The 27,157-nt window shown below is 39.9% G+C and overlaps 1 protein-coding gene across 1 annotated transcript in view; it reads left to right on the top strand.

Moving 5' to 3' along the window:
- LOC134206849 (uncharacterized) overlaps window positions 1-27,157 on the top strand; it is a 724,314-nt gene that overhangs the window by 584,137 nt on the left and 113,020 nt on the right. The window contains exons 14-17 of the mRNA XM_062682581.1: window positions 9,736-9,855; window positions 9,932-10,109; window positions 10,176-10,332; window positions 11,993-12,095. Coding sequence (XP_062538565.1) covers window positions 9,736-9,855; window positions 9,932-10,109; window positions 10,176-10,332; window positions 11,993-12,095 — 558 coding nt within the window. The remainder of the gene's footprint in view (window positions 1-9,735; window positions 9,856-9,931; window positions 10,110-10,175; window positions 10,333-11,992; window positions 12,096-27,157) is intronic.

Below are 27,157 nucleotides of genomic sequence, written 5' to 3'. Positions count from 1 at the left end.
CGAGTCATGGCATATGACTGACCATATGTTAAGTTGTGCTTGGTACCACACGACACGTACATTAAAACATGGTTAAACTATAACAGTTCTGATTCCCCAGCAAAAAAAAATCAACTACACTGATGATAATAAAAATTTGATTAAAATAATTACTTATATTTATTTGCAGAAGGCATTAGCAATTAAAGATGCACAATCAGCAATAGTGGTCATATCCATTTTAGATTAGAAAATTTCGCTGTATTACATGTGAATGTCAGCAAAAAATAATTTCCAGAAGAATATTTAAATAAACTATCTTATTTTTTGTTTTTTATTTTCTGAGAAGTTATATTATTAAACTTGGCGTAGACTCGGAGTTTGGAATCAAAACATTAAATAATTTTTCGTTGGTGTATTAGCAGTACTTCCTCTATTTAAGTAAGGTTACTGCTCCTTGACTTGTTTCTTATTGTTGTGATTTTTTTCATAAGTAAGCATGCATGTTAGCAAAAAGAAGCAACGAAATTGGTGCTGTATTTCTTTGTTTGTAAAACGGGACAGTTCCCCTAAAATAGCACATTTTTCACTTGATTAAAAATTTTATAAATAGAATTTTTTAACTTCAAATACTATCATCAATAAGAAATCTATAAATGCCCTGCATTTGCATGAGTAAATAAGGGCTTAATAGTTAGAAACAAAGTAAATTTAATTATGTATTTAAATATTAGTTTTATTTCCAGAAGTTTTTGAAAAACAAATTGCTAATAATTCTGCACAGCATGGAAGTTGTCGTTTCCAATATCAATACTATAATAGATCCAAAAATACGAAGTTAAATTTAAATACGTTACGTTTATACAAGTCCTACGTCTACTCGCGGTTATGTTGAAAACATTACCCATTGCTCGTTTTTCATTCTAAAAATTATCTCTCGCATGAAAAAGAGCAATAGTTATAACTATGCGATATTTTCCATTTACAGTGCAAATAATCTATTTGCTCTACGATTGGTCAACAGATTTTGACTAGTGTTTTGTTATTTTCAAATTTCGCATCAAATTTACAGATTGTACAGAAAGTGCTTAACACATAAATTGGCAATTTACAACACCGCGCATCGCCTGAATGAAAACATTTCTTTTGAAGTACTGATTCATGTAATAATCTGTGTTCTAAACACAGAAACATTTACTCGAATGGTGAATAAAGATTTGCTTATCCTTTCCACCTAAAACTTTTGGTACAAAAGTAACCTGATGAAAAGCAAGACAAGAGCCAATTAAACAGTAAATCGGCTGTTGTCTTGTGTTCATATCCGCTAAAATTATAATCCCTTCCTTGTAGCAAAAACAAAAATCCGACAAGCAACAATCCTCCATCCATGATCTGAAAATACTACGACTCAGATATAACATGAACTTATATACATGTATTCCTTTAATTAGTTTAGTTTGACAGTATAAAACAGAATAGGTCCCACTTGCCCCGTTTGAAGGGGTAAGTGGGTCCTACAGGTGAATTTCTTTCTTTTACTACCAATATTTTTTGTAATTGAATAAATGGCTTACAACACGTCTACACTTCAACAACGGACGCATATAATGATGTATCCGTGGTTAATGTTCTGAAATATCTTGTTTTCTAAGTATGCGTTAACAATTTTGCTGAACTAGCGTTTTTTTAGGTCCCACTTGCCCCGGGGTACCTTAATTGTGAAAAATAGTGAAAAATAAGAGAGCAATTTTTTATTGCCATCTTTATAGGACAACTCTGTCTCGCGCAATACAGGTTTTATTCCTTTCCTAATTCAACAATCTTTTTTATCACTAACAGAACTATCTAGATATTCATAATTTTGTTTCATAGTCATAACTCCTTCTTTGAAAATTGCTCATTCTTCAACATTGATTAATGAGTTGAGTGTGTAATTTCTGCTAATACACAAAACTTGTTATCAACTTGTTCTTGGTTGACCTTTTGTCCTTTTCGACCTGTTTGTCCTTTTCGACCTTTTGTCCCTTTCGACCTTCTGTCCTTTTCGACCTTTTGTCCCTTTCGACCTTTTGTGCCTTTCGACCTTTTGTCCTTTCGACCTTTTGTCCTTTCGACCTTCTGTCCCTTTCGACGTTTTGTCCTTTCGACCTTTTGTCTTTTCGACCTTTTGTCTTTCGACCTTTTGTCCTTTCGACCTTTTGTCTTTCGACCTTTTGTCATGGATTCTGCTTTATTAGCTTTTATCCATGCTTTCCAATCGTGATTTACAAAATTTCATGACTAGCGAGATGGATCAACTAGCTCCGAGATCAATGACAAAGGAAAAAAAAATCATGACCATGATATTGCAAATATCGTAAATCCCAAAACTAAAATAGGTAAAGATTCGGAATTCAGCCTTAGGCTCGAAACGTGCCATTCAACTTGTGTTCGCATCAGACATCTCTTAATTACAATAATAGATTTGAAAATCAGCTTACAGTCTCATTGCGTAATGCATAAATAGATTCACTATTTATCAACAAGCTTATTACACAACTGACAGTGTAAGTAATCCGTGTTCTTATGTGCATGTTCATGAGGTTTCTTTGTAGAGTGCAGTGTCAATAGTCGTGTGTTATGTTCCATCGTAGTTCCCTTCCAATGCGAAGTTCGTTTTGCGATCCGGTGTACTCTGTGTACCACAGAACTCAAGAAAATCGGTCGTCATTTCTCGGTGATTACTATTTCTTGGTTTGGCTTGGGCCACAGCACAGTACCACTTGTGATTATTGCGTACAGCACCTTGTGTCAAGAGAGTAGCAAAGCAACATCCAAAGACGCAGCTTGAGATCTCGATTCTCGACTGCATCTACCAGCGGCTAAACGCAGAACATGCTGACTAATAGTAGTATCATTATTATCAACAATGGTTATTATTAATTTTATGATGAATAATGGACATTCCGCCTTTGTTGCGAGACAGGAACCTCCTTCCACACACACACACAAACACTCATAGTAGTGAGTGAAGGTACATTGCTGCTGTACCAGTAGCAAGGATGCAAGGACCTCCCCGTCTGAAACGGGAAGCGGAAGCAATTGCCACTGGGGACAAATATGTGCGACCGCCATTAAGATCTGTGTCTGCATGTGAATGTGTATGTGTGTGTACGTGTGTTTGTGGGAATGTATCAAAGAGAAGAAAGTAGAGCAGCACTAGTGCCGTGCTACTTGCAATGATTAATTTGCAGTGACACATTGCCCGGATGGGGATAGATGCGACGACGACGTTGAAGTTTTCTCCTTAGCACAGTTGGACGTTCGTTGGCTTCTCTGTGCAGGATCTGGCTGGAACAAGCTTTGCAACTCTTCACCCCAACCTGGTGGGGAGTTGATTGCGTGTTTTTGTCTGTTTTTTGTTCGGTTTCCAAGCGCGAAGGGGATTCCATGTTCGATGGGAGTTTTCTTACGTCACGACATACATTTTCTCCAGCAGGCAACCTACTTCTGGGTGTATTCCGGTGCGCTTGGTCGTTCCCCCCAGGGAAGGATCTCGGAAATTCATCATCGCTTTGATTAATGATGCCTGAACAAGCACGCTCGACATCTAAGAACTTGTTGACAGTGCACTTTTTGCCGGACTAGAATGTGCAGTTGTTATAACTGTAGAGAACTGCAAAATTTACTGCCGTTTTTAGTGGTCTTAATCTACTTTAACGGGTGAATGACTGTTCAGATTTGGTGGAGTAGAAGGGTAATCTGTATTCTACTGCAGGCAATGTGTTTCAAACATTTAAATTCAAACGTGTTCATTGCAGCTTTTAACGAATTCCTCTTCATAAACAATTTGTTCTATGCTTTTGAACTTTTGAACATAAAGCTACACGTGCATGTTGTTCTGAAAAACTATTGGTTGTTAACGCAAAACTTATTACCATCGTTGGTATCAGCATTTTAACTGGATTGGAATACAAAATAGCTTAAATCATCTTCCGTTTTATAGAAACCAGCGAAAGCATGAAAAAATATACCAATGTAGGAATCAGGTTAGCATCTTAATGCCATAAAGTGAAATTCCAAATGCACAACCACCGATGTTCCCTTGCGGAGATGATCGGCAATCGTTTCAAACGTTCGACGTGGTAACGGTGATGGTATAGCGACCCTGGGTTTAATCAACACTGCGGTCGAAATTACACAACACAACACGGGTTCGGACAAGCATCCAATTTACGGCCCTACAGTTGTATGTACCGACTACAAACGGTTGCGATACATTTACCGAAAGCAATCCATCATCAAAGCAGACCAAATGGATGTTGGACTTGGCGGCTTCCCCAGAGGAACCCATCAACGCAGCTATCCTATCCCATCCTGACACAATCCAATCCACGCAAAAGCCAAAACCGCAAGGATGTTTTCCCGGTGGAATAGATTGGGAAGGGTGTAACGAAATGCATCCCCAAACAAAATGTTATGAATTAAAGATCACCTTGACAGTTTTTTACACGACCCATGTGATTGTCTCGGGCACATTTCGGTTAAATTAGCTTTGTGAATAACAAATTATCATCAGTAATAATTTATAGACTACCAAAATTCGATCGGATCATTTCCTAAAGCTCTGTTTCAATGCATCTTCCCCTATTGCTTCGGCAGCACTGTTGCCTAATCATTGCGTGCCTTTGTCAGATAGACAGAACTATACCGACGTCGTTCGGTGATATGACGGTGCGATTAGCACACAACGTTCGTCTATTATACAATCGTGCGTTCTTCTGAATCCTGGAGGCGGAATATTATGCGTCAATGATATGCCATCGAAGAATCAAACGAATGTGCGTATGAGTTTTGAAATAGGTACGCTCGACGTTAACGTTTAGCATTCTGAAGTTAAGTGACAACCGTAGAATGAACCCAAAATATCAACCACAATGAGCCACCACTCGATACGGAAGTGATTGAGTGCATTAGCGCGGTGCAGTTTTCAGTTTTATTTAATGTTTGAAAAATTCGGTTGAAAGCGAAAAGGCCATACCTTTGGCTTTCCACTACGCGCTATGCAATATTGCCCCAAGGAAACTATATTTTTTGTGTTCGATTAGATTAGATTAGACAAGGAAATTATATTGTAAACGATAATAAATTCTATTTTGTGGCTTAATCTTTACTTTCTATGAGAGCGGTGGCCTCTTCATGTTTATTTGCACGACATGGGACTATTTTGCTCAAGGGAAACTGCAGTATTTTTTTCAAATTCCTCGAAATTCAAGCTAGATCTCCTTTCGATTTTTGTACGATACACAAGAGAGGGCCTTACTGTTGAGGTAGATATACGTATCTGTGGCAGGGAATCAATATTCGCCTAACAATGTAACCTTCGTCATCAACAGAGTTTGTTACTGAAAAACGCACCTTGCAACAAGCCTTTGTCTGATCCCGAAAACAATATGACAAAAATCATTTACTTTGCATACTCTGATATTTCCGAAAACACCAAGCTAATTTTGTAATCAGAGTAAGATTCTCGAATATATCCATGAAAGCAGAAACTACGACAGAATGAAAAACAAATTTTATGTAGAGATAATGCAAAATAACGCGATGAAAAGCTAGCAACAAAAGCAATTTGATTTGGATTTGGATTGGATTTGGATTTGGATTGGATTTGGATTGGATTTGGATTGGATTTGGATTGGATTTGGATTGGATTTGGTTGGATTGGATTGGTTTGGATTGGTTTGGATTGGTTTGGATTGGATTTGGATTGGTTTGGATTGGTTTGGATTGGTTTGGTTGGATTTGGATTGGTTTGGATTGGTTTGGATTGGTTTGATTGGTTGGATTGGTTTGGATTGGTTTGGATTGGTTTGGATTGGATTTGGATTGGTTTGGTTGGATTTGGATTGGTTTGGATTGGTTTGGTTGGTTTGGATTGGTTTGGATTGGTTTGGATTGGTTTGGATTGGTTTGGATTGGTTTGGATTGGTTTGGATTGGTTTGGATTGGTTTGGTTGGTTTGGATTGGTTTGGATTGGTTTGGATTGGTTTGGATTGGTTTGGATTGGTTTGGATTGGTTGGATTGGTTTGGATTGGTTTGGATTGGTTTGGTTGGTTTGGATTGGATTTGGATTGGTTTGGATTGGATTTGGATTGGTTTGGATTGGTTTGGATTGGTTTGGATTGGTTTGGTTGGTTTGGATTGGTTTGGATTGGTTTGGATTGGATTGGATTGGTTGGATTGGTTTGGTTGGTTTGATTGGTTTGATTGGTTGGTTGGTTTGGATTGGTTTGGATTGGTTTGGATTGGTTTGGATTGGATTTGGTTGGTTTGGATTGGATTTGGTTGGTTTGGATTGGTTTGGATTGGTTTGGATTGGTTGGATTGGTTTGGTTGGTTTGGATTGGTTTGGATTGGTTTGGATTGGTTTGGATTGGTTTGGGATTGGATTTGGATTGGTTTGGATTGGATTTGGATTGGTTTGGTTGGTTTGGTTGGATTGGTTTGGATTGGTTTGGATTGGTTTGATTGGTTTGGATTGGTTTGGATTGGTTGATTGGATTTGATTGGTTTGGATTGGTTTGGATTGGATTTGGATTGGATTTGGATTGGTTTGATTGGTTTGGATTGGTTTGGATTGGTTTGGATTGGTTTGGATTGGTTTGGTTGGTTGGATTGGTTGGTTTGGTTTGGATTGGTTTGGTTGGTTTGGATTGGTTTGGTTGGTTTGGATTGGTTTGGATTGGTTTGGTTGGTTTGGATTGATTGGTTTGGATTGGTTTGGATTGGTTTGGATTGGATTTGGATTGGTTTGGATTGGTTTGGATTGGTTTGGATTGGTTTGGATTGGTTTGGATTGGTTTGGATTGGTTTGGATTGGTTTGGATTGGTTTGGATTGGATTTGGATTGGTTTGGATTGGTTTGGTTGGTTTGGTTGGTTTGGATTGGTTTGGATTGGTTTGGATTGGTTTGGATTGGTTTGGATTGGTTTGGATTGGTTTGGATTGGTTTGGATTGGTTTGGTTGGTTTGGATTGGTTTGGATTGGTTTGGATTGGTTTGGATTGGTTTGGATTGGTTTGGATTGGTTTGGATTGGATTTGGATTGGTTTGGATTGGTTTGGATTGGTTGGATTGGTTTGGTTGGTTTGGATTGGTTTGGATTGGTTTGGATTGGTTTGGATTGGTTTGGATTGGTTTGGATTGGTTTGGATTGGTTTGGATTGGTTTGGTTGGTTTGGTTGGTTTGGATTGGTTTGGTTGGTTTGGATTGGTTTGGATTGGTTTGGATTGGTTTGGATTGGATTTGGATTGGTTTGGATTGGTTTGGATTGGTTTGGATTGGTTTGGATTGGTTGGATTGGATTTGGATTGGTTTGGATTGGTTTGGATTGGTTTGGATTGGTTGGATTTGGATTGGTTTGGATTGGTTTGGATTGGTTTGGATTGGTTTGGATTGGTTTGGTTGGATTTGGATTGGATTTGGATTGGTTTGGATTGGTTTGGATTGGTTTGGATTGGTTTGGATTGGTTTGGATTGGTTTGGATTGGATTTGGATTGGTTTGGATTGGTTGGTTGGATTGGTTTGGATTGGTTTGGATTGGTTTGGATTGGTTTGGATTGGTTTGGTTGGTTTGGATTGGTTTGGATTGGTTTGGATTGGTTTGGATTGGTTTGGATTGGTTTGGATTGGTTTGGTTGGTTTGGATTGGTTTGGATTGGTTTGGTTGGTTTGGATTGGTTTGGATTGGTTTGGATTGGTTTGGATTGGTTTGGATTGGTTTGGATTGGTTTGGATTGGTTTGGATTGGTTTGGTTGGATTTGGATTGGTTTGGATTGGATTTGGATTGGTTTGGATTGGTTTGGATTGGTTTGGATTGGTTTGGATTGGTTTGGTTGGTTTGGATTGGTTTGGATTGGTTTGGATTGGTTTGGATTGGTTTGGTTGGATTTGGATTGGTTTGGTTGGTTTGGATTGGTTTGGATTGGTTTGGATTGGTTTGGTTGGTTTGGATTGGTTTGGATTGGATTTGGATTGGTTTGGATTGGATTTGGTTGGATTTGGATTGGTTTGGATTGGTTTGGATTGGTTGGATTGGTTTGGTTGGTTGGATTGGTTTGGATTGGTTTGGATTGGTTTGGATTGGTTTGGTTGGTTTGGATTGGTTTGGATTGGTTTGGATTGGTTTGGATTGGTTTGGATTGGTTTGGATTGGTTTGGATTGGTTTGGATTGGTTTGGATTGGTTTGGATTGGTTTGGATTGGTTTGGTTGGTTTGGATTGGTTTGGATTGGTTTGGATTGGATTTGGATTGGTTTGGATTGGATTTGGATTGGTTTGGATTGGTTTGGATTGGTTTGGATTGGTTTTGGTTGGTTGGTTGGATTGGTTTGGATTGGTTTGGGATTGGTTTGGATTGGTTTGGATTGGTTTGGATTGGTTTGGATTGGTTTGGATTGGTTTGGATTGGTTTGGATTGGATTTGGATTGGTTTGGATTGGTTTGGATTGGTTTGGATTGGTTTGGTTTGGATTTGGATTGGTTTGGATTGGTTTGGTTGGTTTGGATTGGTTTGGATTGGTTTGGATTGGTTTGGATTGGTTTGGATTGGTTTGGATTGGTTTGGATTGGTTTGGATTGGTTTGGTTGGTTTGGATTGGTTTGGATTGGTTTGGATTGGTTGGATTGGTTTGGGATTGGTTTGGATTGGTTTGGATTGGTTTGGTTTGGTTTGGATTGGTTTGGATTGGTTTGGTTGGTTTGGGATTGGATTTGGATTGGTTTGGATTGGTTTGGATTGGTTTGGATTGGTTTGGTTGGTTTGGTTGGTTTGGGATTGGTTTGGGATTGGTTTGGATTGGTTGGGATTGGTTTGGATTGGTTTGGATTGGTTTGGATTGGTTTGGTTGGTTTGGATTGGTTTGGGATTGGTTTGGATTGGTTTGGATTGGTTTGGATTGGTTTGGATTGGTTTGGTTGGTTTGGATTGGTTTGGGATTGGTTTGGATTGGTTTGGATTGGTTTGGATTGGTTTGGTTGGTTTGGATTGGATGGTTGGATTGGTTTGGATTGGTTTGGATTGGTTTGGATTGGTTTGGATTGGTTTGGTTGGTTTGGATTGGTTTGGTTGGTTTGGATTGGTTTGGATTGGTTTGGATTGGTTTGGATTGGTTTGGGATTGGTTTGGATTGGTTTGGTTGGTTGGATTGGTTTGGATTGGTTTGGATTGGTTTGGATTGGTTTGGATTGGTTGGATTGGTTTGGATTGGTTTGGATTGGATTTGGATTGGATTTGGATTGGATTTGGATTGAATTTGGATTTGGATTGGATTTGGATTGGATTTGGATTGGATTTGGATTGGATTTGGATTGGATTTGGATTGGATTTGGATTGGATTTGGATTGGATTTGGATTGGATTTGGATTGGATTTGGATTGTGCTCGCTCCACAAAAGGCGTTGATAATGTCAGCTATGGTGATTTCCAGGTTTGTCGATATGGAAGGCTGTGTTTGAAATAGAAACCTAAAATCAACTGTCGATCTGCCTTTAGTCGAGTATTTATTCTATAATACAGAAACCCCTTTGCAAAAGAAAATATTTTCTCCTCAAACAAAAAGTAATATGCAGTTAGGTCGTAAAAAAATAATCCTTGTTTTTACCATTTTCTAAGGGCCTACAAATGATTTTATTTTATTCGCAATACCGATCAATGATACAATTAATAATCTATTAAACTATTTTTCTTATATTTTCCATGTCTTACTTAGGAACATTCAATGTGGTTCACTACAGTGCAAAGACGGCGATCGGGTGCCGGTAGAAGACTGCGTCGAGCCCCTTTACTCTAAATCAATTATTTCAATTAAGGGCATCGAGTATGAGTGCAAGTAAGTTCAACCCGAATAGGATGAATATATGATTAAGAAACGGATCGATCTGAAATCTAAACCTTCTATTACACAGATCGATGTACGGCAAAACGACGGGGTCGGCCTTACCACCATACGGTCTAGTGCGCGACGGGACCCCGTGTGGGGATAATCTAATTTGCGTTAATCAGAGCTGCGTCAGTATATTTCCGTACATTGACCAGACCAGGTGTCCCAGCAATCACAACAATATGGAGTGCTCTGGAAATGGGGTAATTATATCGCAAGATGCAGTTGATGTGGAGTTTTAAAAACTTCTTTCTCGTCTTTTCCACTAGGATTGCACCAACACAAACAAGTGCTTTTGCAAGTTCGGGTGGACCGGCCCGGACTGCTCAATACAGGCTCATATCACAACGACGTACGCGTCACCTGTTACGTCCTCCACGCCCGAGTCCCTCGCCGGCGTGATGGAAAAGAAAACCACTCGCTACGGTAAGTGTGAAATGTGTTCCGATTTTTCCGCCCAACTCAATCCCCACGAACTATCCTCATTACCTACCACGGACTTCACACGATTAAAAAACACTCATCACTAAACATTCTAATCGGTCTATCTTGTTTTAAAACTGATTACACTCATACATACACTCACAGCTTTCAAGTACTAGATACGAAAATTGCAACTCGTTTCAGTACCATTCGTTTTGATTTCCACTTGAATTTACGTTCCGAACGAAAAATGTCTGTTATTTTATCTTTGTTCACTTTTCGACAATCTTCAAAGCTTCATCCGGTATTTATTTTTATCTAATATGGCTGAAACTTCAGAAACGGCGTAGTACTCAACCTACGTTAAGGTTCCAACCATATTTTCCATTTTCTGTCAAGGTGGGAAAAACAGTCTCTCGTTTGATGATTTCTTTTCCGGTTTATTTTCTCTTTTGATTTACTTATATCGAGGACTAGTGAAACTGAAGCATCCCACTCGTACAACCTCATTACCTGATCACTCGCTTTCACTCTTTTGCAAACTTTTTTTTACATTCTGCTTGTTCACATTGAATAAATCTTTGAAAGAACCATGTTCTCATAAGCCTGTGCCGATGAAGGGAAACATAATCGGATTCCCCTCGCTATAATAATATCGACAACAATAGCAAAGAGATTCACACAATCGCTTTGAAGAGGGGTTCGTTGTTGATCCGACCCGTTCATCGATGTAAAACATACAATAAACCGAAAGCAAATTATGACAATGGTAATCGTTTCCTGTTCCGAATCTTTGCTTCCCGTTATGACCGATCCGTAGTTTGTAGCGGTAAAATAAACTGAAACCATCTCCATTCAGCAGTGAATTTCTCTCACAGTCCTACCCTCTCTCAACCAGAAATGTGGCAACACTGCCTTCCACTCCTCCGCTCTTTTTCCGTAGAAGGCCTATAAAAGTAGGATTTCCGAACCGAACCAATCAACAGTAGTTTGTAAACCAGCTTTCTAATTCTTTAATAGCTTATCATCCCTCAAAACAAAATTTAAAAATTTCAATCACTTTAATCACAGTGCAATTTTTTTTCTACTGATTCCACCCTTGATTTATTTTGAGCTATAAATTGTTTGATTTTGTTTATTTTACTTCACCTATGTTGAGTTAACTTTTTGTTTACTCACCAAGTACACATGCTGAACAATTATTTCTGGCCCTTAATGTTGAAGAAAAACGACACATGCAGCTACGAAAATAATCCCCAGTTTTTTTGATACACTATTTTTCAATGACCTTTCCGCGTTCCATTCGTTCATAATTATATTGGCTGACACACACACACGCCAACCCGTTCGGACCGAATAATTTTTCATCGTTTCTCGTTTCTTGTTCATGCTTTTATTCTTCTCCACATATTTCATTCCTCTCGATTCGCCTCGCGCCTCCAAATCAATCAATTGATCAACCAACCAACAACCACCACCAAACCACAATCGAATCAAAAATCACAAACCCCGAATCTCGCCGAAACCAACACATACAACACGACGTCGACGACCGCGAAACCCGAAATGGAACCCCTAAAAATCCCGCGCTGCAAATTTCACAATTGATCGAATAATTCTAAACCAATCGCAAACCAAAACCAAAAACCAATACAAAAAAAAGACCACGACCAAGGTAAAGTGAGCACCTTAGCTATGGTAATCATGTTAGTGGTAATCGTCAAATGTGTCTTCCTTTGTTTCGCACTGATGGCTGTCTGTTACAGGTACGGATCACACTACTTGCTAGCAAACGCGACACGCATTTGCGTAATATTTTTTTGTCGTAACAAGTCCGAAGATGTGTCCATGTGTTTACGTTTTTGTTGCCACTTTCTGTTGGTGAAATGCGGACAAACAATAGTAATCAAGAAGGAATACAAAAAAACAGAACTCGATAGATTAATTTCCTCTTAATATAATCTCTGTTTTCAAAATAATTTAAAAAAAAAGCACGATACTCGTTTGTCCGTATTTCATTCTATGTTTTTATTAGGTTTAAAAAACATTCGGAAGCCCAGTTTAAAATTGAAGGTTAGATAGAAATAGAAAACACCGACATAGGGTATTCCTAAGACAATAAGTGGAAATGCAGGATTTTCGTAATTTTCAGGATTCTAGAAAACCACCTTTTTAACCTTCAAGGACTAGCACTGTTGCGAAAGTACGAAACAGGCAAAAAAGCTTGGGATCTAGAACCATCCGAGTCCCGGAAGGTTGAAGGTTTTATTTATTCCACAGTAAGCACATATGATTCTCACATGTCACTCATATGAAAGAAGCGAATTTTCCTAATGCTAATTAGCCTTTCGTGCCATTTTGGTTAAATTTAATGCTGAATCTGGGTTTAATGTCTTTCTCAACTTTCCGATTTTGATTCTATTAAAAAATAAGAACCAATAGCTTCGTTTCTTTTAATAAAACGCTACGAATACTGAATACGAAAGTAATTTGGCCGGACTGGACATACAACCGAAAGCATCATTTTGCCGAGAAAGCAGTTTAGCCCAGTGGCGTAGCCAGGGGGGTGGTTTTGAGCATAAAACCCCCCCCAGAGACAAAATTTTCAGTAGAAATTTTTTTTTTCGAAAAAAAATGTTCGGAAAACCCCCCCAGACCAATTTTCTGGCTACGCCACTGGTTTAGCCGATTAAGTTATTGAGACGAAAATGCCCTGCGGGCAGAATGGGCCATCTCCCCAAATGAGTCGACATTTTTGGCCAGATGACTTGTTCGGTCGAACGACATTTTTGGCCAAATGGCGTTTTCCGCCAAAGGGCATTTTCGACAAACGACCATTTCGGCTGAATAACAGTTTCGGCCAGATGATCCTTTAGGTCAGCGGTTCTCAACCTTTTTCGTGAGAGGTACCCCTTCAAACTTTTGCAATAATTGAAATTTCCCCTGTTGCGAACAGCACAGAAATCACCGATCTTTTAGCGCGGCAATAAATACACATTATATTGCGTCATGCTATAAAGCTATGTTTATTACATATTAATAAAATACGACATCAAATATATAATTAATGATTATGTACTCACATCTTCGGTGTTTTTACTATTTCAGCGCACCCGTGCTGTTGCTTCGTTATTTTCGACTGACTATAATAACACCTAAGATTCATACACATAATCAAATTATGTCCTATTATACACAAAGGGTAACCTGGAGTTAACAATTATATTCTCACGTAACAACCCCCTTGTTGGAAGTAGGCTTTCAAGTATCTCGAAAGAATAATTCCGAGCCATTTTAAGGGAGACTTACGAGCCTCTTGAAAGGGCCTTTTGAATCTCTTGAAAGTAGGCTTCCGCGCCTCTTGATAAAAGGCTTCTGTATCTCTTGTAGAGAAGTTTTGCATATTGAAAGGACGCTTATGAGACCTTTGAAAGTACGCTTCCAAGCTTCTTGAAGGTAGAATTTCAAGCTTCTTGAAGGGAGGCTTCCGATCCTCTTAAAGGGAGTTTTTCGAGCCTTTTGAAAGGAACCTTTTGAGCCGCTTGGAAGAAGCCTTCCGAGCTTTTTGAAAAAAGGCCCTTTTTGAAAAAGGAGGGTTCCTAAAAGCAGGCTTCCGGGCCTCTTGAAAGAAGAGGCTTCCTAGCCTCTTCAATAGTGGCTTAAAGAACGCTTCTGAGACTCTTGAAAATACGCTTCCAAGCCTCTTGAAAGTAAAATTCCAGGCTATTTGAAGGGAGGCTTCCGAGCCTCTTGAAAGTATGCTTCCGAGACTCTTGAAAGGAGCTTTCCGAGTCTTTTGAAAGGAGCCTTCCGAGCCTCTTGAAACTAGCCTTCCGAGATTTTTAAATGATGGCTCCGATCCTCTTAAAAAGAGGCCTCCGAACTTCTTGAAAGGAGGCTTCCAGGCCTCTTGAAAGGAGGCTTCCAGGCCTCTTGAAAGGAGGCTTCCAGGCCTCTTGAAAGGAGGCTTCCAGGCCTCTTGAAAGGAGGCTTCCAGGCCTCTTGAAAGGAGGCTTCCAGGCCTCTTGAAAGGAGGCTTCCAGGCCTCTTGAAAGGAGGCTTCCAGGCCTCTTGAAAAGGGGGCTTCCAGGCCTCTTGGAAGGAGGCTTCCAGGCCTCTTGAATGGAGGCTTTCAGGCCTCCTGAAAGGAGGCTTCCAGGCCTCTTGAAAGGAGGCTTCCAGGCCTCTTGAAAGGAGGCTTCCAGGCCTCTTGAAAGGAGGCTTCCAGGCCTCTTGAAAGGAGGCTTCCAGGCCTATTGAAAGGAGGCTTCCAGGCCTCTTGAAAGGAGGCTTCCAGGCCTCTTGAAAGGAGGCTTCCAGGCCTCTTGAAGGAGGCTTCCAGGCCCTCTTGAAAGGAGGCTTCCAGGCCTCTTGAAAGGAGGCTTCCAGGCCCTCTTGAAAGGAGGCTTCCAGTCCTCTTGAAAGGAGGCTGGGCCTCTTGAAAGGAGGCTTTCAGGCCTCTTGAAAGGAGGCTTTCAGGCCTCTTGAAAGGAGGCTTTCAGGCCTCTTGAAAGGAGGCTTTCAGGCCTCTTGAAAGGAGGCTTTCAGGCCTCTTGAAAGGAGGCTTTCAGGCCTCTTGAAAGGAGGCTTTCAGGCCTCTTGAAAGGAGGCTTCCAGGCCTCTTGAAAGGAGGCTTCCAGGCCTCTTGAAAGGAGGCTTCCAGGCCTCTTGAAAGGAGGCTTCCAGGCCTCTTGAAAGGAGGCTTCCAGGCCTCTTGAAAGGAGGCTTCCAGGCCTAGAGGGAGGCTTCCAGACCTCTTGAAAGGAGGCTCCAAGGCCTCTTGAAAGGAGGCTTCCAGGATTAGAGGGAGGCTTCCAGGCCTCTTGAAAGGAGGCTACCAGGCCTCTTGAAAGAAGGCTACCAGGCCTCTTGAAAGGAGGCTACCAGGCCTCTTGAAAGGAGGCTACCAGGCCTCTTGAAAGGAGACTTCTAGGCCTTTTGAAAGGAGGCTTCCAGGCCTCTTGAAAGGAGACTTCCAGGCCTCTTGGAAAGGAGGCTTCCAGGCCTCTTGAAGGAGGCTTCCAGGCCTCTTGAAAGGAGGCTTCCAGGCCTCTTGAAAGGAGGCTTCCAGGCCTCTTGAAAGGAGGCTGGGCCTCTTGAAAGGGAGGCTTCCAGGCCTCTTGAAGGAGGCTTCCAGGCCTCTTGAAAGGAGGCTTCCAGGCCTCTTGAAAGGAGGCTTCCAGGCCTCTTGAAAGGAGGCTTCCAGGCCTCTTGAAAGGAGGCTTCCAGGGCCTCTTGAAAGGAGGCTTCCAGGCCTCTTGAAAGAAGGCTTCCAGGCCCTCTTGAAAGGAGGCTTCCAGGCCTCTTGAAAGGAGGCTTCCAGGCCTCTTGAAAGGAGGCTTCCAGGCCTCTTGAAAGGAGGCTTCCAGGCCTCTTGAAAGGAGGCTTCCAGGCCTCTTGAAAGGAGGCTTCCAGGCCTCTTGAAAGGAGGCTTCCAGGCCCCTTTATTGTAGTCTTCCGGGCCCCTCGGAAGGCTGCTCCCATGCCTCTTGAAAGGAGCCTTCCAGGCCTCTTGAAAGGAGGCTTCCAGGCCTCTTGAAAGGAGGCTTCCAGGCCCTTTTGAAAGGAGGCTTCAGGCCTCTTGCAAGGAGGCTTCCAGGGCCTCTTGCAAGGAGGCTTCCAGGCCTCTTGCAAGGAGGCTTCCAGGCCTCTTGCAAGGAGGCTTCCAGGCCTCTTGCAAGGAGGCTGGGCCTCTTGCAAGGGCTTCCAGGCCTCTTGCAAGGAGGCTTCCAGGCCTCTTACAAGGGAGGTTTCCAGGCCTCTTGAAGGAGGCTTCCAGGCCTCTTGCAGGAGGGCTTCCAGGCCTCTTGCAAGGAGGCTTCCAGGCCTCTTGCAAGGAGGCTTCCAGGCCTCTTGCAAGGAGGCTTCCAGGCCTCTTGCAAGGAGGCTTCCCAGGCCCTCTTGCAAGGAGGCTTCCAGGCCTCTTGCAAGGAGGCTTCCATGCATCTCGAAAGGAGGCTTCCAGGCCTCTTGCAAGGAGGCTTCCAGGCCTCTTGCAAGGGAGACTTCCAGGCCTCTTGCAAGGAGGCTTCCAGGCCTCTTGAAAGGAGGGCTTCCAGGCCTCTTGATAGGAGGGTTTCAGGCCTCTTGGAAGGAGGCTTCCCGGCCTCTTGAAAGGGGGCTTCCAGGCCTCTTGAAAGGAGGCTTCCAGGCCTCTTAAAAGAAGGCTTCCAGGCCTCTTAAAAGGAGGCTTCCAGGCCTCTTGAAAGGAGGCTTCCAGGCTCTCGTTAGGGAGTAGGAATCGTTCCATAATTGTATCTCAATTCGAAGTATTTGCCATTACTTTTTGAACGCGTTTCCCTACGTAGCACCCACACACAATGCCAAACAGCAGATTGAATTTCAATGTTGACACTAAATTGCTTCCAAGCTTCCGAACTTTTTCGAAAAAAAAGCTTCTGAACATCTCGAAAGGTGTCGTCCGAACCTCATGTAAAGTGGCCTTCGAGCTGCTTGGAAGAAGGCTGTACTGGTTGTAGAGAGCGTGAATATATTGGATTTACTAATCGCTATGAATATTATTGTATTGTTAATTCATCTGACAAAATTGTCTACATGATGTATACAAAACGAAGTTTTGAAATAAAAAAATACACAATTATCAAAACTTTATAAATAAATTTCGATTGGAATTGTAATTCACCCGCCATTACGAATTTTTGTTCGAGGTACCCCCTAGGGCCAATGAAGGTACCCCCAGGGGTACATGTACCCCAGGTTAAGAACCGCTGCTTTAGGTCAAACGAATTTTTCGGCATAATTACCAATTCGGCTGTAACTTGCTTTTATTCAAATGGCTTTTTCAATTCAAACTATTTTTAACATTTTATTTGTTTCGGTTAAACAGCGGTTTGGCCGAAAACCATTTGGCCGGCAACCACACGACCGAAAATTGTTTAGACGAATATGAAAGTAATCAGTGCGCGATTTATCGTAATTCGAATAGCAAGTAGAACGATCGCGCGATCATCCGAAATGTTCTCCTCTGCTTTGTGCGTAGTAGAATTTTCAACTAAATGGCCCTTCTGTCAAACGACCATTTTGGCCACACGGCATTTTCGGCCGCATTTCAACCAAATGACCGTTTCGGTCGATCGACCCCTTAGGTCAAACGACTTTTTCGGCCAACTAAACAGCGGCCAAATGACTTTTTCGGTCAAACCGTTTTCGTCCAAACGTGCAATTCGGCTAGATGACTTTCAGCTTAACGTGTATTTCGGCCAAGTGACATTTGGCCAAATAACTTTCCGCAGAACTACGTTTGGCCATACTACCCTTATGCAGAATTTCCAAAGAATTTCTTATGGACAATACAAAGAATTTCCCAAACCAATTCCTTTCAAAATTCGAGAAAATTAAGAACATTTTCCGCGGAAATTCCAAATAATTTCATTTTGAAATTTCTTGTGCATTCCAAAGAACTTCCAGTGTTCAAGCTTTTTCTGTCGAATACATACCGTAGTTTTCTCAAGAAATGCTAACTTTAACGAGAATTCCCCTACCAATGTTTGTTTACAAAATCATGTACGCCCAAATCGCAAATTGGTCCCGAGTTGCAAAATTTTGGCAAATATCGGACCAGTAAACTTTAAAACGTTGTCAAACTCGAAGACAGCGACAATTATTGCATCTGACGTCGACAGCATTCGCTGATTGCATCTGACGTCGACAGCATTCGCTAACTGAAACGTAAATATATATCAGTTGCCGAACGGCTAACACTATTTTGGTCAAAGAGAAAAGACATTTCAGCAAAATTAGGCACAATCACATGGAGCAAAAATACGCTGGATGGAACTTTGTAACTTCTATCTGTGTAGAAGATAGCGAACTTTGTCGATGATTTTTTTTTTTGCGTGGTTGAAGGCATGTGTAGCCGATAACTAAAGGGGTTTCTTCTTCAACGTGCATTGCTCATTATTAGAAGAGCAACCACTTCATTTTCCCTGCTGGCATTCCCTTGAGATCTAAAAAAACTCTGTCTAAAATTTCTAAAAGGTTCATTTATGTGAAAACATTGTTTGAATTTACATCGAAATAACTTAAACTGGCTAACGTAGCTAGTAAACTATGTGACATGTGGAAATCATATGAAAATTAGGTTTTCTAAAATCAGTTTGAGGGGCATCCATAGAGTACTCCACGCTTTTAGGATACTAAGTCAAACATCTCTGCGATGAAAAAGCCTGCTTCACAAACCGCTAAAAAGCCAATAACTTGAAAAAGAGTTTAAAAATCAGTAATAACTTTCGTTTATTTACATTCTCCAATACAAAACTTATTAGAATACATACTCACTGAAAATTGCCTATTTTGCGTGAGGTACTCTATGGGGCTTCATTTGTGAGAAAAAATATGATTGTTCAAGTTTTTATTTCATTTTGGTCCCTTGTGTAGTCCCCTGTGAACGATTAAAGAATAGACGAGACTATAATGACAATGAAAATTGAAAATAAAGACATAATAGGAGTTCAGTTATCAATCAACAGAAGGATAATATCAATTGTAGCAACAAAAAAACTCAACATTATTCCTCCGTATAATAAAATAGAAAAAATATTCCAAATCTAGAGCAAAACTCATTCTTCTGTCCAGTCGCTAATATTCTCGTAATATATTCGTGTAATCTGCCAGAAAAAAAATCAGCCGAACGTGAACACTGTATCGATACTGTGCATACTTGTAAAAGAACGAAACCATCCTAAAGTGACTATGTGTTGGTGATATCTCTACTCTGCTCAGTATTCACTCTCGCTGTCTTGCTGTCGCCTTCCTGTTGTATATTTATCATACATTGGACCAATACTAACCACTCTCAACGGTCAACACCTGTGTCGTCAATGTGAAAAAAAAAATCAAATTAATCCCACATGCTTTTCGGTTTTTGTGTATAATTTTTTGATTGTAAAAATTCTCGATTCCCTTATGATTTCACTTATCAGTACCAAAAAATACAACTATTCTCGCTGTGTTTGAAATCACGTTCTTGCCGTCACTGTCTCTGTATGTGTGTGTTTGTTTCTCTTACTCTCGTGTATTAAAGCAGTTATTGTAATACAAATCAGACCTGTGAAATAAATTAAAATATAAACCCAATCACCTCTGTGTATCCTCTCCTTCGCCATAACCTCATAATGGTCCTTCAAACCAAACGAAACGAACCACAGCCAATTCCAAAAACAATACCCTAACCAATACTATCAATGTCGATTGTGTCATACCAGTACTATACTCTATATATCTCGCTGTATTCGCTATTTTTTTTCGTCCCGTATCTTCGGTTGTTTGTTTAGGTTTTTTCGTTCCCATTGTTTTGTTTTATGTTACACACTTATTTCCATTTGTTGCGTTCGATTTTTTACCGATCGATCGTGCCTCTCTCTCTCTATTGCCCTCTGTCGCTGTCTATAGACACCAAAACCACAACACACACGTATTTCTCCCCAGTATTTATTCCCGCCGGGCTCCTACTCATATTATCCTATAGAACATGTCGCCCTCGCCGTGGAAACGAAATAATCGAACATTTGAGAGTGGAAAACAAAACCTATCATCCCACTTCATTGCTGTAGTTAATTGCTTATTTACTCGCAAATGTGTGTTTGAATGAAAGCAGATGTGTGTGTGTACGTGTTTGGTTACCGTTCGAATTTCCGAACCACTGGTTTAAATTTATTTCAAATGATTTATCCCGTACTAATATTTATTCAATTTTCGTTACGTGAAAGAGACAATGGCGCACTAAATCACCAACAATAAATGTGCCTTTCCTGGCAGAGATCCCCCTATTTGCCTAAATTGTACACAGTTATGGTGTCCATTATTCGCGTCCAGTATGCAAGTGCACGAGTGAAAGAGCATGGAATCATATACAACTTTATTTCGAATATCACAAAGTAAACTCCCACGCGATATGAACCGGTGTGGTTCACAGGGACCATAATTCATGTTATTGTGGAAATGACAAAAAAAAAAGAATCTAAACCAACCGCCGCGATGTCCACACGAAATAGATATTAAAACATGTTTGCCAGAAAACTGCCGAAGCCACGCCACGATCTCTGGAGCTGGAAACAGAAAAAGTGAGATAAATTTATCCTAAATCATACGTCCCCCAATCTGCAAAAAATATAAAACCTCTCCTCTCATCCTCCTCAATTTTGGTGTTTTTGTTAGCACAATATAAACGGGTTTATTTAAGCTGATTTTGGTTCGGGGGAAATACGAGCGGCGATGGTTCAATTTTTACCCAATGTCGGGCCATTGGCGGATCCTGTTGCATTCAAAATGTCATAAAATAGTCGAAATGTGTTCCCGCTCATAAAATTATCTGCTGTTGTACGACGATATGGCACTAAATGGACTATGGTTCAGAGAGAGCGAGATAAGTATTGAAACATGGTTAGGCGATAATTTATTGTTCATAATATTCAGTGCAACAACAATGGTGGACTAACATGGATCCTCTAATAGCGACTGATAAACTTGAAGATAGATACGCCGTGGTTACTTTTTAAATAGTACTCACATATCAAGCTTTTGCAAGAATAAGAGCGTAGATCGCTTGGTCACCATTGGAGTGATTTATTGGTTAATTCTATCTACAAACTAAGGAGTACAAATCACAAAACCAATATACACGACCTTCACGAAAATGTGGTGTTATAGTGCTGCCTAAGCAGAGTGCATTATCGTTCAGGTCGGTCTATATCGTTTCTCTTTCGTTGAGAAGTTTCAATGTACACGCCCGTTTTTTCTACTCTGATTACCTTTTAACAAAAAAAGGGGCAAATGTCCACAAGAACGTGTATTAGAGTAGAGTGGGGCAAGAGTGCGCGTGGGGTAAGAGTACGTTTTCGATTTTTTGAAGTAATAGAAAAAGATAAACTAGCAGCACTGCATCAGTTTGACAGGTATTCTGGCCAACTATTATCATGTGTAATTGTAAACGATTTGAATAAACAACAAGGGAGATATGGAGTTAGATAACTTTTTGGTCATTTTGCTAAAAATTATTGGATTTCCGCAACTAGTATTTCATTACCATATATACGTTCAATCAAATGAACTTTATACCATTTCGATCACCTATTGTATAGAGTACTTTATGGTACAGAATACCAATCCGGTTAGTTTTCCATGAAGTCAAAACCATTACTTGAATAATTTTGGGACTGTGGGGTAAAATTACGCAGGAACCGGTGGGGCAAGAGTACGCATATGAATCTTCAAGTTATGATGTCAAACCCGTATCTCTGGCCGAAATAAGACTTCTTCCAAAGCGTAAAAGATCCACAACTAAGAAAAAGGGACAGAATTCGAAATTATCACAAGTTTTTAGGATAAGTTGAAGTAATTCGGTGTTAGAAAGGACTTGGCGAACAAAGCGCGGAAGCAAAATTATGAAATTGTATTAGGTATTGTTTTACACAAACATAGTCTGAAAACAAGATTTCATCTAAATGATTAATTCATCTAATCAAAAGTAACATTCATAAATTGCGCAACGCTTAGCTGGGAGGGGTTTGTGAGATGTAAGACGATCCATAAAATTTTACTAGAGGGTTCATACAAAAATTGTAAGATTCTCCCAATCTGTCTGATAAAATGGCCAATTTTTGCGTTACGTGATTGGTGGACTTTCTTTAAGGAAAATGCCTTTGTATACGCCACGCGAAACCTGATATATTTTTACCTCTGTAGTTTTGTATATATATAAAAAACAATGGTTTTTCGTATGAAAGTGCACATTTTTAGGACCCCCCCCCTTTAAGAGTTACGCAATCTTTAAACATGCCCTAATATATGCTCATTAAACATTAATTAAATGTTATTAACTCTTATTTGTGTTAATATATACTTAAAGCACATGATTGGATAAATGCGTACTCTTACCCCACCCAATCGCACTTTTACCCCACCGGTGGGGTAAGAGTGCGTTTTTCACTTTCTTGCAATAAGGGTTCTACTAAAACGAATCTCAATAATTTCAATATTTTTTCCACTGGGTAACATAAAGGAAGAGTATATGAATCATCGACACTGATTTGATATGCAGAAGCTTGCTTCATACGGGCCACATGATCGATTGAAAACTAAGTGCGTACTCTTGCCCCACTCTACTCTACTTAGTCAGCGAGTAGAAAAAATGGGCGTGTATAGGTTGATCATCTCTCTCCACACAACCCGCAATAAACTTTTGCTAAAAAAGTAGGGTAATTCCGTTAAATGTTGAACGGTCAATTTCTTCGCCTATTGTTGAACGCACGTGCATTTCTTATGGGAGTTCAACAATAGGCGACAAAATTAGCTGTTCAACATTTGGCGGTTTCCCTTAATAATTTCACAATCAAATCCACTATTTCAACCCAACCGACCGACGCGTCGGAGATAGTAATACATACTACGAAAATCTCTATACTCATCGCACTCTTCGTTGTATCGGATCAGCTTTAGGCCATCAGAGTACGTCAGAACTTGCGCTATTTTCCCAGTGCCGTTGAGATACCCCAGAGAATATTTTAACCCTTAAAGGCGCAAGGCGATTTTTTAGAAACCGTCGGAAATATTTTTAACGTAAATAACCATTGACATCATTAACATTAAACGTATTTTCGGTTTGTTGTTTTAAAACAACATTGCGCATTTAAGGGTTAAGCAGTGTTAGTAAAAACTCAAATTCTCAAATCTCATGCCCGACTCAAATCAAGCGCAAGGCAAACCTCACCTGACACATGGCCCAGAGAATCGTCCATGATTCGACTCGCGATTTGCATCATTGCGCGATTTTTGCGTGTTCTTCTTCGTTAAATTCATCGGAATAACTTTCTTTGCTTAAAACAATAGACAATAAATCCATCCATGAACATAAAATACGCTTCGATTGGGGTTTGACACTTCTTGGAGCGAAATCATTTTTCGGCGAATGAGCGAAATAATGCGATTCTGCGTGAAAAAGTCATGCGCGATGCTCTCCATGCAGAATAGTAAGCGAGTCAGCTCGCGCATTATGCTTCGGTGAGTGAGATTTGAGAATGATTCTACCAACTAAAAAGATTCTACCAACAAAAAAAGCAATCGTTGATAAACATTCTCTAATTGATTTGCCATTAGTTTGGCTTCCAATTGAGCTGTCGTTCAGCTCAGATATGAAAGGTTTTTTCATATATCTCGGGTACTTATTCAAAAGGACGTATGTGATTGTGGGAGAGCCATCAGATTGGACAAATCGACGTTGGAATCTTTGTTTACAAAATCCCATACGTCCTTTTGAATAAGTACCCGAGATATATCTTTATTAGAGAGGCTTAGAAGAATAAATAGGGGAAGTGTACCGGTTTTGGCCACCTTGGTTAACTTTCGACAGAACTCATGTCAATGCCCAAACGGAACCGAGAGCTCGGTAGAAATTTTCTGAACTTCGGTGAAGTATTTATTGGTTACCGAAAAATCTGTAAAAAAAACAAATTTACAGTACTTTTCCGGTAATTTAAGTTACCGCACCCAGGAAACGAAACTCTAGCCCTGAAATTTGAAGCTAATGCCAATTCAATGATTCCCCAGACGTGCTCTGTATTAGCTCTTCAATCGATCCAACGGTCATCCAGAGCGTTTTCGACATCAATAAATTGTGATCTTCCAGATACATCCTATTTTGTTCTGCACCTTGTGTCAGTAGCAAATATATCCGATGATCTTCCAGAGCGCCATCACTATTCCAAGCCAAAACTATAATGAAACGCGATCTGCCAATCTGGATTGCCAAAACCAATACAATTTGATGGCTTTCGTTAATGTAAGCCGAAAAGTTACGAATATGATGACATAATTGCGCAAATTTAAAGTTTTTTGGATTAAAATATTGTTTTTTATGACTAATTTTCCAGAATACATATTTTTGGACGAGGATTCCGAAAGGAGGAAATTTCATTTTGGCCAAAAATGTCACATATGCAGTTTCTCAATCAAACGGTTCATTTGTTATACGTTCTTGGAAAAATAACAAGAATTTTATTGTTTTTCTTGGCCATGTCTAAAGGAACATATTTTCCTAATAATTGCGGAGTTACTTCTAACGGCGTTGCAGTCTTAGATAATCAAAACGAATGTTTTAGATTTTTCCCGACGTTTCGACTCAATTTCGAGTATCAATCTGGCGCTCTTCTAGAGCGCCATCGATACCTCAAGCCGAAACCGATGCAAAAACACAACAATTAATCCGGCGCTCTTCGACATTACAAGCCGAAACCGATGAACAACAAATCATCGATCCGGTGCTCTTCCAGAGCACCTTTGGCACTTTAGGCCGATACCGATGAAAAAGCAAACCAATCCGGTGCTCTTCTAGGCGCCTTCAGCATCTCAAGTCGAAACCGATGCAAAAACAAAACAATTAATTTGGCGCTCTTCTACATTCTAAAGCCCCTCCAGCATCTCAAGCCGAAACCGATAAAAAATAAAACAATCCGAAATTGAAGCAATCTCCACTTACGGGGCCGTACACATATTACGTAAGCAATTTTTCTGGGTTTTTCGACCCCCCCTCTCCCCATGTAAGATTTCTTCCATACAAAAGATTTTTTATTTATATGGCGCGTAAGATATTGACAGACCCCCCCTCCCCTCACAACTGCTTACGTAATATGTGTACGGCCCCTACCGTAATTATTTCCTACCAGGAACGAAGTGAAGTTTTGTCCGTGCCCGTTGGTTGTCCGATAAAGAAAGAGGCCAAGAGGCCTGCTGTTGGCTGATCAAATCCCATGATCCCAATCCCATTGTTCGAACAACTTCATACACGTTCAAACGAAGCAGCAACCGAAGCGTTTTCTTGGGGGCGGAGTCAATGTTCGTCAAACTGCTTGACTGGTGTGTACGCTGCATAATACACGCCTTTGTTCTTGCTGTGCGCCCGCTCTAGAGTGACCATATGGTATCCTAAAGGAGAACATGTCCTCCTTTTTCGATAAAAAATGGATGTCCTCCCTTTGCGCTGAAATGTCCTCCTTTTTGTAAATATTGAGAAAACAATTAAAAATGCCAAACATTTATTTCTTGAGAGTTTTTTATTGTTATTACTGAAGAAAATATTCAACAGAGATTCATTCGCAAATAAAACCTACGGTTGTAAATATACATTTGGGTTTAATTCCTTTCCAATTTGGCACATTTACATCTATGATCAATTATTTTTGAGCGTCTTAGAGAAAATGTTACAGAGTTAACAAAATACTGAAAACACGTTGATAACAAAACACTGAAGAAGTTTTCAAATAAAAAACCAACTTAATTCACAGAGTGGTGATACTGCCTTTCTCGCATTTAGCCAAGACACCAACCTTATATGGCGCTTATATAGTTCGATTCCATTTTATTAATAACTTTTAAACGCGATGGCCGATCGTTATCAAATTCAATAGTGATCAACAAGACTTTGTCTCCTGTCGAATGCAACTTATTGCGAGAAAAACGGTTAAGAATTACGATTAAAACCAATGTAAAAAAAAACAAACATTAGATGAGTGTATTAGAAGATGCCAAAAGAATGTTTTTTTTTAAATAATTTAATACTTTCACGAAATTGTAAGTAATGTCATAGCCCATTAAAATGATTCAAATGCTTTTCAAGGTTTGCAGCGAAAAAAACATACATTGAATCATATTTCGATCGTAACACATGGTACGTTTCCTCCAAAATAGTCTAGAAAAATCTAAAAATGGTCACCTGCAACGTGGTGGAATTAAATGGAATAGTGCTAAACTCGTCCCATAACAGGTAAAGACATTCCACTAAAACAGTTTAATAGTTTTCCCAAAAAATGGTGCAAGAATGGATTTCAATAGTGAATCAAAGTTGAATGCCTATTCTCCATTCAACCAATTACGGCATGTGAAATTTTTTGTTTATAAAATTTGTTGAAGGAAACATGGGACTCAAACTTATGACCTCATTTCAAATATGGGTGCAAAAGTATATTCCATACTCAACAATATTCTCTAATCAAACATAAAATAAAGAATCTTTAAATAAAAAAATATTTGTGATCATTCTTGGATTCATCATTCTAGAATCATCTGAAAATAGCACCCCGCAAAGCTTCAAAATACTACCCCCCTCTTACTAACCGTATAATAAAATGATATTGATTATATATATCACAAAGAACCATGGCTCCGTAAAGTATTATACACGCCTGAGCCTACAAAATAAACGAACTTTTTAAAAAAGCTTCTAAATTGCAATGAAAATCTCCATAGTTGTATCAGCCTTGAATTTCCACAAACAGCTGTTGAATGCCTCGTGGTCATTGTGTTAGCCGTTTAGGTGCATTCGCATGCCATAAGCTTGTTGGTATTCAGAAAATAATCTCCGCTGATTGACTAGGTGTCTTAAGTAATATACAATCAGTTGTCTAATACTTGTGACACATATATGATACCAATATCACTGTACAGCATAAAATCATATGTCTGTCACCCAGAATCACGCTGGTATCACGATAGCACGATGATTTCCGTACCCTGCCCTTCGACCGTTGTATTGTACGAAACAGAACATAATTTGTTGTTTTGAAATGTCAAATACGCCGTTTGACATATGAAATAAAAATAAACATTTGCTAGCTGACTGAGTAAAATTCGTTTTTCTGCAATTCCGAATGATATTTTTCATAACATTACTACAATTACGCTCTGAAGATGTCTTCCTATTGATTTTGCCAGTTCTTGGGTTGTTTCCGGGAGGATCTACCGCCACTTTTGTATGATATTCAATGGTTTGAGTTCTGTATCGTGTGATTTCGAACATTTTGTGCAAGGATCCCATGGG

This window comes from Armigeres subalbatus, chromosome 1 (assembly GCF_024139115.2).
Source record: "Armigeres subalbatus isolate Guangzhou_Male chromosome 1, GZ_Asu_2, whole genome shotgun sequence".
Taxonomy (NCBI): Eukaryota; Metazoa; Arthropoda; class Insecta; order Diptera; family Culicidae; genus Armigeres; species Armigeres subalbatus.
The sequence above is the reverse complement of the archived record's forward strand: the minus strand, read 5'-3'. Positions and strand labels throughout refer to the sequence as shown.